Source organism: Balaenoptera ricei, chromosome 4 (genome assembly GCF_028023285.1).
Source record: "Balaenoptera ricei isolate mBalRic1 chromosome 4, mBalRic1.hap2, whole genome shotgun sequence".
NCBI lineage: Eukaryota > Metazoa > Chordata > Mammalia > Artiodactyla > Balaenopteridae > Balaenoptera > Balaenoptera ricei.
Genome location: NC_082642.1, coordinates 159,600,164 through 159,615,143, shown reverse-complemented (window position 1 = coordinate 159,615,143; position 14,980 = coordinate 159,600,164). Strand labels below are relative to the sequence as shown.

The following is a 14,980-nucleotide window of genomic DNA, read 5'->3' as shown; positions in this document are numbered from 1 at the left end:
ATTCATTGATAACGCTAGGAAGACCCATGGCTATGATTTATTATGGCAAAAGGATTCAAGGCACAGGGAAAAGGCTCGTAGAGCGAGCTAACTTCCCAGCAAAGAGCTGTGACAACACATTAAATGTTAGAAGGAGCTTGTTAGAGACCAGAGCCCAGGGTTTTTTGGGACTTCCCTGGTGGTCCAGTGGTTAAGACTCTGCGATCCCACTGTAGGAGGTGGTCTAAGCTCCCAAATGCTGAGCGGCACAGCCAAAACGTTAATTTAAAAAAAAAAAAAAAAGCGCCCAGTTTTTATTATGAGCTAGTCACAGACATGCACGGAAACTCCGGACTTCCAGAGAGAGAACAGATGTTCAGCACATGCTGTGTTGTTTGTACAAACGGTTCAGGCCCAGTGAGGCACTCTTATCACAGTTACGGTGATGGAGACCCTCCCCAAATCCACATTCCCAGGTGCCAGCTAAGGGCCAAACTCATAAGCAGGACTTTGTAAGGATAGCGTTCAGGCCTTAGGTTAATGCTTTTCTGCACGGGTGAGGTAGTACATATTTTCGGCTTTGTGAGCCAAAACAACTGCTCCTTTAGTGCAAAAGCAGCTACAGGCAACATGCAAATGAATGTGTGTGGCTGTGTTCTAATAAAACTTTATTTACAAAAACAGGTGATGGGCCAGCTTAGGCCCAATGATCATAGTTTGCCAACAAGTGATGGAGAAGAATGTCTCTACTTTTAGGAAATAACTGCAAAGTGTTTGGTGGGGGTGAAGTGTCATGTCAATAAATAGAGAAACAATCACACACAGGGCACACAAGCAAATACGGCAAAATGTTAACAATGGTTGACTCCAGTGGCAGGAATACACGTGTTCATTGCCCCATTCCTCCAACTTTTCTGTTTGAAAAAGCTATTTAAGTTCTTTCACCAGCAGTGGCGCTGTTGAACAGGACAAGATCCCTGCCTCACCAGCTATGTCTCAGCGGAGGCGCGGGGCAGTGAAATAACAAATCCATGCACTCCAGAGATGGGGGTGCTACGTGCTTTTTCCTAAAGCAGGAAAAAGAAGACAACAAAGCCTAAAGAAAAGAGCAATGTTAATAGACATTCAGTGAATTTCTGACAGGGAATTTCACCAAAAGAATGCAATGAAATGCACCAACATATACTTTAAAAATATACCAATACTTGACAGCCTATACAGCTATTAGACACTGACAGCTAATGAAAGATTTGTTGCATATTCAGTGTAACTAAAAAATACATGTTTTTGTTCAGACGAAGTAAAATTTATATTTTAAGGCAGGACGAGAAAATGAAGCATAAAATTCTCTCTGTCCATTAGGGCCTCCTCACTCCCCCTTTGATGGCAGTGTGCATCCGCATTATACATTAACTGGACCTCCTCAAAGGTGGGAATGCCTGCTCGACCACAAAGATCAATTTTTTTCCTTTCTTCTGCCGCCGGCAATGTAACTTCTTAGAAGAATAGTGTACTTTCCCCACTTCGTAGGGGGTCACGGTGACCTGCTGCTGGCTTTATACGTGCTACCTGGACTATGTATCCTTGGTGAACTTTATTTAAAATGTCAGTACGTCATTTTGATGTATGATCCTTTGTCTCGAAAATGTATATGACCACGCCTTCGACTTCTTACAAGGCAGAACAGTCTTTCAGAATTTTCTGAAAGAATTCCTCCTGGGTTATAATCCTCAATTTGGCGCAAATCAAATTCTTTTTTCTTCTTGTCAATTGAATTTTAATCGACAATTCTAAATGCAAAATTATCCTTCTTTAGGAGACTTTTCAAAGTCCGCTGTGCATCGCAGGCAAGAACCATCCATGGATACTAAAATTAGTGGCAAAAGGACGATGACAGACATGATATTTGCGTAGCCTCAAAAGTACTTATTGGTTACAATGGGGAAAATAGTAACTTTACAATGGAGAAACCTGGTAGACACGCCTTCACTCAAGATGGAGATCTACATCACCAGTGCAAGGCGTATGGACATCACGTGCCCTTGAAGTGATGCACTGAAAGGACAGCATCACTTTGGTGGTGTTCCTGCCCCAAACACACAACCTCTACCTGTTCAGGAGAAACATCAGACGAGCCCAAACTAGGATCTTCCTCAAAATAAACAATCCATACCCTTTAAATGTGTCAAGGTCATGAAAGACAAAGACTGGGAACCTGTCCCAGGTCGAAGCCGGCTCAGGAGACGTTACCGGGAAGGACCACGTGGGAGGAGCCTGGGTCAGACAGAGGACTGTGGTGGGACAGCAGTGAAACGTGCGTGGATTCTGGACACGAGCTCATCACAGCGCATCTCAAGGCTCATTTCCTGCTTTTGGTAACTACGCTATGTTTAGGTTTGTGTGAGACATTAACATTTAGGGAAACTGGATGAAGAGTTTACAAAACCTTTACAGTATTTTTGCAACCTAAAATTATTCCAATATAAAAGGTTTTAAAAATTAGAAAAGCAAAAACAGAAAGTCTGACAGGACTTGGGGAAGGATACATTTTCCCACTTCTACACACATTACACACCCTCCACCCCATCCCACCCTGAGGGCAGGGTTTTTCTCTGTCCTACTCATCTGCACCCAGGACGGTGCCTAGGAGGTGACAGTGTGTGGAACAGCTGTGACTAGCTCACTAGGTACCAATTAGCAATAGGCGTGTGCTCATGTCTTCCACAAATAACAAAGACCAGCATCTCTCATTTCCTGCAGCATCATGGGATCCACTTCTCATCCTGAGGTTGTCCTGCTTGCGTTTGTTTTCTGTAGAAAAACCCCTGTTCGTGGATCCTGTGTGTTTTCCTGGGTCATGGTCTTTCAACTCCAGGCTCAACTTGGTGAAGAAGGGTAGGCCCATCTTTGAAGCATAATTTTGCATCTGTGCTAGGAAGCGTGTGCGTGATGTGCAAGGGAGGTGACTCAGTTTCCTGGAGCTGCTGTAACAAAGTGCCCAAAACTGGTGGCTTAGAGCAATAGAAAGTTATTGTCTCCCAGTTCTAGAGGCCAGAAGTCTGAAATCCATGTGTCCACAGGGCCACGCTCCCTCCGAAGGCTCCAGGGGAGGGTCCTTCCTGCTTCTGGGGCTCCTGGTGATCCTGGGCCTGTGGCTGCGTCATGCCATGTCTGCCTCTGTCCTCACGTGACCTCCTCCCCTGTAGCTCTGTCTTTACATGCTGTTCTTCTTGTCTGTCTCTCTGTGTCCTCTTGTTTTCTTTTTTTTTTTTTTAATAAACATCTTTATTGGAGTATAATTGCTTTACAATGGTGTGTTAGTTTCTGCTTTATAACAAAGTGAATCAGTTATACATATATATATATATGTTCCCATATCTCTTCCCTCTTGCATCCCCCTCCCTCCCACCCTCCCTATCCCACCCCTCTAGGTGGTCACAAAGCACCGAGCAGATCTCCCTGTGCTATGCGGCTGCTTGTTTTCTTATAAGGACACCAGTCATTGGACTTAGGGCCCGCCCTAATCCACTATTAACCTCATCTTAACTAATTACATCTGCAAAGAACTTATTTCCAAATTAAGGTCACATTCTGAGGCTCTGGGTAGATGTGATTTTGGAGGACACTATTGAACGCACTACAGAAAGTGTAAAGAAGATAAAATAAGTAACAGTCACTACCATCTAATGAGGGCCTACTATGTGCGAGGACTTTATAAATCTTAAAACAACCCTGCAAGGGAGGGGTGGCTTTTGCCCTTTTGTAGGTGAGCAAAGAGGCTTACAGGTTATGCTCTTGCCCAGAGTCTGAAAAAGACAAGGCAAAGGTAACCCCCAGGCCAGCCCGCCTGCCCAGCACAGCCGTGAGCGCCCTACGTTGGGACCAGCACCACCTCACGGGTGGCAGGTGGTCCACGTGTGCAGTTAGCAGCGCGGCCCCAAGCAGAAGGGCTGCGCCTGGTATAGCGCTGGTGCTGCCTTCTTGAAATTCTTAACACATTTTGAACAAGGGCCCGAAGATTCATTTTGCACATACATTAGACAGCCTGTCCGTTGTCGTGGCCCAGCCGCTCCCCCTCCGGGACCCCCACCACGTCCTCTGGGCCCCCTGCTGCTCAGAGCTGCTCTCCAGACCCAAACCCATTCTCTCCATATTGTGTGCTTCTCCCCCCATATTTATCCCTCAACTGTTATTATAGAAAATCAGGGAAATAAAAAAAGTTAGGGGAGGAAACCAATCATGGTCTCATGGCCTAAAAGAAAAATTTCTGACAGATCTGTTCTTTATTTTCTGTGCATAAGATTTCTATTAATTATATGTTACTATATTATAGTAATCACACTATATTGACAGTTTTGAAACTGCTTTTCAATAACATATCTAGCATTTTCCCATGATATTAATTTCTCAAGAATATGCAATATTCCAAAAAAAAACCTTTCTTCTAAAAGCAAAAAGGCCTTTAAATAAAAGTTTGGGAAAACACTGAAAATCACAGTAAGTTGTTAAATACCCATTCCCCACCCCCTAGTGATGGTTACTGTTAACATCAGTGAATATCCGTCAATCCCGCAGGTGCCTGGACCCCACCGAACCCCAGGGACTCGGAATCTCCAGGGAAAAGGGCTGAGAACTCAGCATTTCAACACGCACCCAGTGCTGCCAACATCAGGGCCCTGGCAGACACGCTTTTATAAACACTTCTTCCCAACTACACAGGGCTCCTTGCTATGGACGGAGGCTGGGCATGGAGGTGGCTTCTAAATTCTGGGATGGACATTTTTATAGATAAATCTTCTGTCCATCCATTATATTAATTTTCCTTACAATAAATTCCTGGCATTGACTGCTTTGTTTTTATTGGCCACACCACATGGCATGTGGGATCTTAGCTCCCCGACCAGGGATCGAACCTGCCTCCCCTGCATTGGAAGTGAGGAGTCTTAACCACTGGCCGCCAGGGAAGTCCCTTTTAGATTTTTTTTTTTTTTGATGTGGACCACTTTTAAAGTCTTTATTGAATTGTTACAATATTGCTTCTGTTTTTATGTTTTGGTTTTTTGGCCTTGAGGCATGTGGGATCTTAGCTCCCCAACCAGGGATCGAACCCGCACCCCCTGCATTGGAAGGCGAAGTCTTAACCACTGGACCGTCAGGGAAGTCCCTCGATTGCTTTAATTTGCAGTTTTGTTTTTGATTTACAGAAGTGTGTAAGTGTAACTGAGCAGGATCCTATGGGGCCTTCCCAGGACAGACTGTCGTCCCCCCAGCGTCCTCTACCTGCCTCTTGTCTGTAGAAAAACTTTAGCCAAAGAATAAATTTAATCAGAGAAGAGACAACATGCAGAAGCAAAGGAAAGCTGTCAAACAAGACAAAATAATGTAGTTTAGGCATTAAAGACAAGGATCTGAGACTTCCCTGGTGGCACAGTGGTTAACAATCCGCCTGCCAATGCAGGGGACACAGGTTCGATCCCTGGTCCAGGAAGATCCCACATGCCGCGGAGCAACTAAGCCTGTGCGCCACAACTACTGAGCCTGCGCTCTAGAGCCCGCGAGCCACAATTACTGAGCCCACGAGCCATAACTACTGGAGCCCGTGCGCCTAGAGCCCAGGCTCCACAACAAGAGAAGCCACCGCAATGAGAAGCCCACGCACTGCAACGAAGAGTAGCCCCCGCTCGCCGCAACTAGAGAAAAGCCCGCGTGCAGCGACGAAGACACAACGCAGCCATAAATAAATAAATAAATAAGTAAAATTTTAAGTTATAGAGGTATAATTTTTAAAAAGTACTTTAAAAAAGAAAAAGACAAGGACCTTTTGGGACTTCCCTGGCGGTCCAGTTGTTAGGACTTGGCACTTTCACTGCCAGGGCCTGGGTGCAATCCCTGGTCAGGGAACTAAGAGCTCGCAAGCCTCGTGGTGTGACAAAAAAAAAAAAGTCAAGGACCTTTAATTCCTCCTCAAAGTCTGTAGATAATATTCTGAGCCACGTCCTTTGAGCTATTTTGCAGATACTGAAATCCCCACCAGATGGAAGAAGTTAATTACATGACGACAAGACTATAGCCATGACATGAACTGCTGGTCCATCTTACACAGTTCCAAGAACTGGCCTCAAGGAGATGGGAACAAACCAGTTCTGGAACTGAAGATTAACTGTACTTAAAACAATCGAAGGACACTGATCACATCACCGCATGACTAATTTCAAGATGACTATCAGAGCTGACTGTGCTCTTCTGCATGTAGCTCCCCCCAACCCGGGCCTGTGCACCCCTGAAACTCCCCTTTAAAATCTCTTGTCCCCTGATCAGCAAGGGGGAGTTGATTCTTTGGGACATGAACCCACCTTCTCCCCAGGATTGCCAGCTCCCTCAGTAAAGCTGCCTTTCCTCTTACCCAACACTTGGCTCTTAGTATTGTATTCCTGAGTGACGAGCAGCCACACGAGAGTTCCGTAACATAAGAAGTCAAATATTTATTTAATGCCTCCTATGTGACAGGGACGGAGGCAGGGAACAGTCCCACCGCTGCCTGTCTGCTGGGGACCTGGACAAGCGTCCGTAGGTCATTAGGAGACACAGAGAGAACAGCTGGATGGCCGAGGACAGGTCAACAGGTGCACCCAGAGAGTCACCTGCCCCCACGTGGGTCCCGGCCTTTCCCTTCTGATTCTTCCGATGCTTCTAAGCTTAGAAAATCCTTTGCCTACATTAGTTTATAGCAACGGCTCTTCAAGATGTACATCTGTTCCCTCCCTTGAGTCGTCCCAATTTCTGCAGCTCCTTCCACCTCTCAGAGGCGGCTCAGGGCTGTCTCTGCTCGAGCTGGCTGCTTCAAGGGGCCGGGCTCGGAGGTAAAGCCACTGCCCGCTTTGCTTCCAGCTTGGCCAGGCAGCTAGGCCTGTGATGGATCCTGATGCAGGAGGCTGGGCAGCAATGTGCCCACGTGGGGCACCTATTTTCAGGTTTACCTCCACTGCTATTTCCCTTGTTATTGAAGGTGAATAGGTAAATGTGATAAATGCTTACTGGTTTAAATGTTTCATCTTTTTCTTTTTTTTCTCCCCCCACCCAAAGGGTCTCTTGGGCTAGAATTTAATTAGCAACAAATTCTGGTGATGAAATTTTTGCAGTATGAAACACAAGCAACTGAATAGAATGGGGCACAGGTGTATGAGTCACCTGCCTAAGCGTGCCAACAGGGAAACACACAAGCCAGGTTATGAGGAGAACAGAATACGCCCCTTTGGCATGTGGACTATTTTGAGCTGTCGGCAATCAGGAGCCAGCAGGCTCAGGAAAAACTATGACCTCTTCCTTAACTACCTAAAAGAATTGAGATAGGGGGCCTGTACCAGAAGAAGAGCTATTACCAGAGATAACTTTTTTATCTGAAAGACTTCCCTGCACAGCAGGGCAAACATTAATTACCAAACTCGGCTCTCTGTATCGCCCCGTGAAGGGCCCTCCTCCCCTTGGGAGCCCCAGGCCCCCATCCCATTCCTTGAGGCATATAAGCCTCAATTGCCAGGCTCGCCCTTGGTCTCATATCTTTGGGGCTCCTATATGTAAGAAATTAAATTTGGTTTTCTCCTGTTAATCTGTCTTATATCAATTTAATTATTAGTCCAGCCAAAGAATCCAGAAGGGAAGAAGGGAAAATGTCTGCAGCTCTACAGCTGTCTTGCTGGGGTAGAAGGGACCAGGAGACACTGAGAAAAAAATAAACAAAACACCTGGCTTCTACTGACTCTGAGAAAATCAGAGATCACAAGTGAAACTTCAAAATTGCTTGAATTTAAAATTTTGATCCTTCTGAATAGGGATCTCAAATTGAAGTGAATGGCCTCAGGACTCTAGGTGGGGAGACGGGAGACTAGGTCTCTTCCCCTGGGTCTAGTAGGATAAAAAGCTGTGTCGTCAAGGAATGAGATGAATGTTAACATTTTTCAGGGCATTTGGGTAGGAAAAGTAATGCTAATTATGGGTTAGACTTATGTCAGTCTAGTAATTATAGGCAATGACAGTGGTGACATCATCAACTCACCCTAGGGCTCAGACACCGTCCCAAGCATTTTATGCTCATTAATTCACTTAGTGCTTCATTTAAGCACAGAGAGGTGCACCAGTTACTCCTAGGCCACACAGCAGGTACAAGGAAAGGGGGGATCAGCATGCAAGAGTTTGACCTTCAGAACCTGCCTTCCGTGGCAGCTTGAAAACATGTCTGGACCCAAACCTGCAGCAATAAAGCAACACTGACTTCATAAAGCAGCATGAGACCAGGACTATACAGACAGACAATGGCCAGACCATGTACATGTGACAAGAGACCCACCACCTGTGCAACAACCATCCAGAAGCCAAACCACAGCCTCTGCAGCCATTGGCCCAGAATGTCAGGAGGTGGCCGTGACAGTCACCTTCCCTAATTTTTGCCCCATCCCCCTTCTAACTCAGGACAACCAGAGAAGGCCAAATACGCCCCTGAACGCAATCACACAGGACGCCCAGCTTGTAGTGAGCCTGCCCACAGCCTCCCCGGGCCCAAAGACTCCATCAGGGTACACCTAAGCTTTCCTTTTTTCTAGTATAAGCCGCCCCCTCCTCTGCCTGCCTGTGAGTCTCTGTCAAAACCCAAGTGATGGTGGTGGATGCCCTGCTACAGCCAGCTTCGAAAAAACAGCCTTTCCACAGGTGTTACCCTCCTAGTTCTAAACGTGAGCACCTGCAGACCCAGGTCCAGCAGGGTGAGAGGGTCAGGCGTGAGAGGCGCCTCAAGGTGCCCCCCGCCACCGCCCCGAGCTGCAGGATGACAAAAGCCACAGAACCGCCTGCCTTGCCCTCTGGGTCATTATTTTCTGATGCTTTGTTTTTGACACAGAGGAGTTTTCCATTTTGATGGGGTCAAATCTGTCTCTCATTCATTCATTTATTCAATTATGAATTGTGGGAGTCTTGAAACTCAGTCCTGTGACTGGTTTATAATTAACACTCATGCCCAGGTGTCTGTTCTTGTTTTTCCCTCTTGTCCAGCCCATACCTGTTTGATCACATTTTTGCCTAATCAATAAGGAGTAGTGAAGGTCAGGGGCTTGGAGCCACAGTGCTCCAATATGCAGCACTGTTTATGTGCTGTTCTGAGTCATCTTCCAGGGCAAGATGACCTCTACAGAGTATGTTGACACAGACGCTGGAGTCACAGACCACCAGACCAAAGACACGTAGACGGCAGATGATTCAGATGATTCACCCCAGCTCCTCTGTTCTTCCCCTTTAAAAACTGCTAACTCAATTTTTCTAAATGTAAATTGGAAGTGCCAGTTCAAGTACACTGCCTATTTTTAATGATCTTTTACTTATTCATTGGTAGGAGTTATTTATATATTGTCAGATATGTGTAATGAGAATATTTATCCCAGTGGGTGGTTTGTTTTTTCATTCTCATAAAAATGCCTTTCAATGAATAGTAGTTCTTTCTTTTCATTAAATGCAAATGATCAATGAAAAAAAATAAAAACTGCTAACTCAGACCAATGAGGAGTGGATGTGAGGCTTGCCTCCTCCCTTGCTTGGAGCTGTTACTTTGCTGCAAACGCCGCTGTCAGGGTTTGGCTTTCTGTGCTTGGGCCTTTGATGGGTGTCAGTCTCTCCTTCCCCTCCCCCCAGGGCTCAACCACACACGACCTCCCATGCTTCCCTGAACTTACAGACCAGGCTCTGCCCTAGAAAGTACCAGAAAGGCTCACCTCCCCACACACTTGCTCACGGGCCACTCCCACTGCGCCCACCAGGAGGCGAGGCTGGGCCTCTGCCTGCAGAGTCAGCGCCCAGTGATGGGAGAGGCCCAGTGCCCACTGAGGTGCAGCCCTGTCGGGTGGGGGGCAGCTGGATCTTTCGGAAAGGCCAGTCCTGTCCAGACAGCTCCCAGAACAGGCCCCACCCTGCCCCAATACAACGGGGACCCTTCCCTTCCCAGGATGTTGAAACTTCTCATCCCAGGATGTCTCAATCCCAAACCAAACCCCGTCAGAACCAAGCCCTTAACTAACTCCATCCACCTGACCCCACCCCAGCCTGAGGCCCTGGGAGTCATCACCTCCCCACCACTGGACTCCTTTGTGCCTCTTCTGTCCACCCACGTCAGCCCTTCACTGTGTCCCCGGGTCACACGCCCATGATGTTCACAGCAGCCCACACGACAGGCCGGCCCAGGTGGGGCGCTGGGCCGGGCCATGGGATGAGGGGCGCCAGGCAGGCAGATGCCCGCGGGAGGGAGGGCCTGCCAGCCAGCCCCTGGCCCTCTCCCCCAGCTCCTCCAGCTCCCGCGCTGGGCGGGGGCTTCTCTCCCCTCCGTCCCCGGTCCAGCTGCCCGCTGCTCTCCGGACCCCAAACGCCCCTGTCGTTTCAGGACTCACTACTGTCATCTCACGCAGGGGGTCAAACTGTGGGGACCCGGAGACCAAGACAGGACAGTGGGGTCTGGGGGCACTGTGGTCCGGGAGGCCAGGGAGGAGTCAGGATGGGCCAACTCCATCCCGCGCCCTGCCCCGCACCGGCCTGGTGCCCCCGAGGTTCCCCGCAGGGCAGTGCCCGGGGCAGCGCCCGCCCAGCCCCCGCGAGACCCGGAGCACCTCCCTTCCCGGGAACCTGCGGACCGCGCCCGCACTCCCACCCACATCCTGCAGGGCCCCGCCCACCCTCTCCGCGGGTCCAGCGGCCGCGCCGCCATCCCGCCCTCTGACTCAGCCGACGGGGGTGGCCGACACCAAACCCAGGGAGGGGGGACAGCCCTACAGCACACGACCCTTGGTCCCGAGAAGGTGCCTGCCTGCCGGGGGTCCCAGGCTGCGGCCTGCTCCCGCCCACGGCGCATCCCTATCAGGAGGCCCCGCGCCCCATTCCCGTCCCGGGCGCCCGGCACCCCATTTCTGGTCCCGGATTCCCCCCCAGCCGCGCGCCGTGGTTCCGCCCGCGCGTCACGTGACCGCCGCGCCAGGTCCGGGGGCTCGGTTTCAGTCAGCTGCTCCCGCCACAGTCCGCTGCTCGAGCGCGCCCGCTGCTTTAGAGTCACCGCCGCCTGGGGTCCACGCCCGCCCGCCCCGCCTGCCGCCGAGATGATGTGCGGCGCGCCCACCGCCACGCAGCCGGCCACGGCCGACATCCAGGCCATCGCCGACCGGGTCAGGGCCGCGGGGGGCGGATGGGGTCCTGGGGGGCCGGGCAGTCCGCAGGCATCGCCGCTGGGACGGAGGCGGTGCGCCCGAGCGCATCCCGCCGTGGGCCGGGCTGGGCGCGGGCCGATGCCCCTCCCCGCCTGGGAAGAGCGCCCGCGAGCGGAGGTGTCCACAGGGGCAGGGCCGCGACGTGCCCGTCGGGGAAAAACACTTAGAGAGCAAACGGTACAGTAGGAGGGGTGAAGTCACCCTGAGTGAGTCCGGGGACAGGGTCCACAGGCGTCCTAGACTTAGGCTGTTATTCTAGCACTTTCGTGTACGTTTGAAGTTCTCTCCAAATGAACGTCTTCGAAACGCAATCCAGCCTGGGTCGCGGAGGCAGAGCCTGGTTCGGGCCCTGGGCAGCTGTCGGGCCCGGGTTCCGAGGAGAGCACCTGCACCCAAGGATCAGGTGAGGGTGGGAGGAGCGGGGCCTGCCCTGCCTAGCCTCGTGTGTCAGCAAAGTCGGCTCTTGACAAGCAAGACCCCTTCCCGCCTCTTCGTGGTTTTCCGGGCCTGAGAATTCCCCGCTTGTCATGTGAACTTTAAATGTGTGTCAGCTCACTTGGGAGGGAAGAGTTACTGTCTAAAAGGGCCCCTTCGTTTGGGGTCAGTCCCTTGAAAGTGATATGTTAGTGGACCGTTCTCACTGCCCCTGGGAACAAGGAGGCTGCCTGTGTGCTGGGTGGTCTCTGTGGGGGGCATGGTCACCATCTGGTGGCCCTTTGTACTGACGCTTTTGGGACAGTCTGGGCTGCACATGAGAAGATCAGAGGCCAGAGACTGGCCCCGGTCAGAAGGACGTCGCGGTGCTGCACTCCGCCCCCATCTCCTCCAGTCCCGTCCTAGGGCCCTCCCTGGCCCTCTGCCCCACCTGGTCCCCTCAGGGCTGGGAACTGGCAGCTTCCTTAGTGACCCGGGGCCTTCTGCACACCCCCTGGCTACAGCCCAGCTCATCTTTCTCCTGGCCGGCAGGCAGCGGTGTCGGTGACCTGCCATCCCGCAGGCCGTGGCCTGGCCTGGCATTCGCCGCCTCCACATGCTCTGTTCCGCCACCTCCTTTAAAGTTTTCTCAAGCCAATCAGGCCTTGCACAGGGCGGGGGCTCTGTGCAAGCCCCCCTGAAGCAGAGAAAGAGACGATTCCATCTCAGACTCCCAGGAGGGTCTGTGGGTGTCACTCACCCCGCTGGTCTTGTAAACTGTCTGCAGGGTCAGTTTCCTGCAGACCTGGCAGGCACCTGGCAGGAAGAAGGGCCCCACGGGGGAGTGTTCAGACGCAGGTGGCACCAGCCCCAGGGGGACACGCGCACCGCCGTGAGAGCCGTGGCAGCTGCGTGGAGAGAAGGCGGCCCGCCTTCTCACTTCCTGACCCACCCTCCTGCCCTTTCTGCCCACCTTATCCACAGGGAGCCCCCCTCCCTGAAGGCCTTTGCCACAGGGACTCGCTGGCATGCGTGGCGGTGAGCCCCTCGGCTCCCAAAGCAGCTTGCTTCCGGGCTTCGCGGAAATCCTCCGACCCGCTAGAACTGGCCCTGGGCCCGCAGTGCAGAGGCAGCGTGCTCTGGGGCCTGCCAGCAATCCGAGAGCAGCCAGGGCCCTGTGAAACTAGGTTAGGTTTTAAAGTCAAGACACAACAACCTGCTCCCCGCTTCCTCCGTGAGAATGCTCAGTCCCCAAAAGGCCGAGACCCTGGAAAACAGGACTGATCCGAAAGTGTGATTACCGTTTGACACCAAGCATCAGGATCAGCCTCTGCCCAAAGGCATTGCATCCTAGAGAAATCATCTAAGAATGCAGCAAAGCATTTTTCCCTGCAAAAGTGTGTTATCTGCTGCATGATCTGTCACACAAGAAATTGGGAATACTTAAGAGAATTAAGGCACATGTAGAAGATGGAAGATTAAATTTAATATTAAATTTAGTTTAACATTTTTAACTGTTTTAGCTTTCAATTTTAAAGGAGTAATTAGGGACTTCCATGGTGGTGCAGTGGTTAAAAATCCTCCTGCCAATGCAGGGGACACAGGTTCAATCCCTGGTCTGGGAAGATTGACATGCCGCGGAGCAACTAAGCCCGTGCGCCACAACTACTGAGCCCGTGTGCCACAATACTGAAGCCCGTGTGACACAGCTACTGAAGCCCGCGTGCCTAGAGGCCGTGCTCCGCAATGAAGAATAGCCCCCACTCGCTGCAACTAGAGAAAGCCCACAAGCAGCAACGAAGACCCAACGCAGCCAAAAATAAATTAATAAATAAATAAATATAATTTATTTAAAAATAGACAAATAAAAGTGTAATTAGGAACTTCCCTGGTGGTCCAGTGGTCAAGAATCCTGCTTCCAATGCAGGGGACACAGGTTCGAGCCCTGGTCAGGCAACTAAGATCCCACATGCCACGGAGCAACTAAGCCCGCATGCCACAACTGCTGAGCCTGTGCGCCACAACTACAGAGCCCACACGCCGCAAGGGAGAGCCCGCATGTGGCAACTGAGACTCGATGCAGCAAAAATTAAAATTAAAATTAAAAAACAGAATTTAAAAGAGTAATTAAAAAACTATATATACTCTTTGCAATGAACTGTTTGTTAAGTAAAAGAGAAAAACAGGGTATGAACTTACATACGTTGTGATGATGAAAATATCAAACTATTCCATGCCTGGAAAAGAAAGGGAAAATGACACAGAGAAATAGTACCGTTGAAACTCGGCAGAATGAGAGAGCTGTTTTCTATACTTTATCAGCAGAGCTGTCAATTTAATGTGTCTGCTCAGTTGTGAAGAACAGTCGTGTTATAGAAAGTCTGTAGAGGGCCAGCGTCAGAGTTCAGCTGTGACATTTAATTCAAGTAAGTGCACGTGTCTCTCCGTTCTCTCCTCCCCCAGGTGAGGTCCCAGCTGGAAGAGAAGGAGAAGAAGTTCCCGATGTTCAAGGCTGTGGAGTTCAAGAGCCAGGTGGTCGCCGGGATGGTCTTCTTCATCAAGGTGGGATGTCAGCCTCTTCGGAGGGTCTGGCCTGAATTGGGGGCTCCTAGGTGCCTGGGCAGGGGTGCTTAAGAGGGTCGAGTGGCAGCCCCCAGCTTCAGGGGGTTGCTGGCCATCAAAAATGAGCACGTGTGTGCATGCGCGCGTGTGTGTGTGCACGTGTGTGCACAGCCTCCTGGAGGGGAGGACCGAGCCTTTCGGGGACTCGGGGCTCTGACGGAGTGCGTGTGGGTGCCGGGTGCTGGCTGGGGCAACGAGGGCGTCCCCTGCACTCGAAGGAGGAAGGTGGGAATGTCCTCAGACCAGTTGCTGGTCACCTGAAGGGACGTGGCCTCCAGGCACCCAGGGCCTTTCTCCGAGTCCAGCCGAGTCCAGGGGAGCAGGGGGGCTTGGGGTCAGAGGCCGCACCCGCCCATCACTGGACTCTTTTTCCAGGTTCAAGTGGACGAGGACAACTTCGTGCACATTCGAGCATTTGAAAGCCTCCCGCATGAGGGAAAGCCCTTGGCCTTGGTCGGCTACCAGACCCACAAAGGCAGACACGACGAGCTGACCTACTTCTAGTCCTGCTCTTGCACAGAGCCCGTCGCCCACGTGGGTCTCTGCACTGCCAGCCTGTGTCTGGGAGCTCACGCGGTGCCACTCGGGGTGGGGGTGGGACGCACCTCTCCGGTGTCTCTGTTCTTCACTTTCATTGTGTTCATTTTTTTCTCCCAGTCAATGATCTTAAGTAAATTACTTTCAAGGAGGGCTTGTGTTATCTTTAAATATATGTATTTTTTCAGTGTTCACAA

General features: G+C 50.9%; 1 protein-coding gene across 1 annotated transcript; it reads left to right on the top strand.

Moving 5' to 3' along the window:
• Positions 1-10,973: 10,973 nt before the first annotated feature.
• Positions 10,974-14,980, top strand: CSTB (cystatin B). The gene is made up of 3 exons (XM_059922313.1): positions 10,974-11,168; positions 14,088-14,186; positions 14,622-14,980. The coding sequence occupies exons 1-3, from the start codon at positions 11,103-11,105 to the stop codon at positions 14,748-14,750; spliced, it is 294 nt and encodes a 97-aa protein (XP_059778296.1). The 5' UTR covers positions 10,974-11,102; the 3' UTR covers positions 14,751-14,980.

Bases quoted from the DNA above. Each gene is read 5' to 3' on its own strand.
- CSTB (XM_059922313.1), top strand. From the start codon at position 11,103: ATGATGTGCGGCGCGCCCACCGCCACGCAGCCGGCCACGGCCGACATC. The intron at 11,169-14,087 runs GTCAGGGCCGCG...CTCCTCCCCCAG, and splicing joins TCCAGGCCATCGCCGACCGG to GTGAGGTCCCAGCTGGAAGA. The intron at 14,187-14,621 runs GTGGGATGTCAG...CTCTTTTTCCAG, and splicing joins GGATGGTCTTCTTCATCAAG to GTTCAAGTGGACGAGGACAA.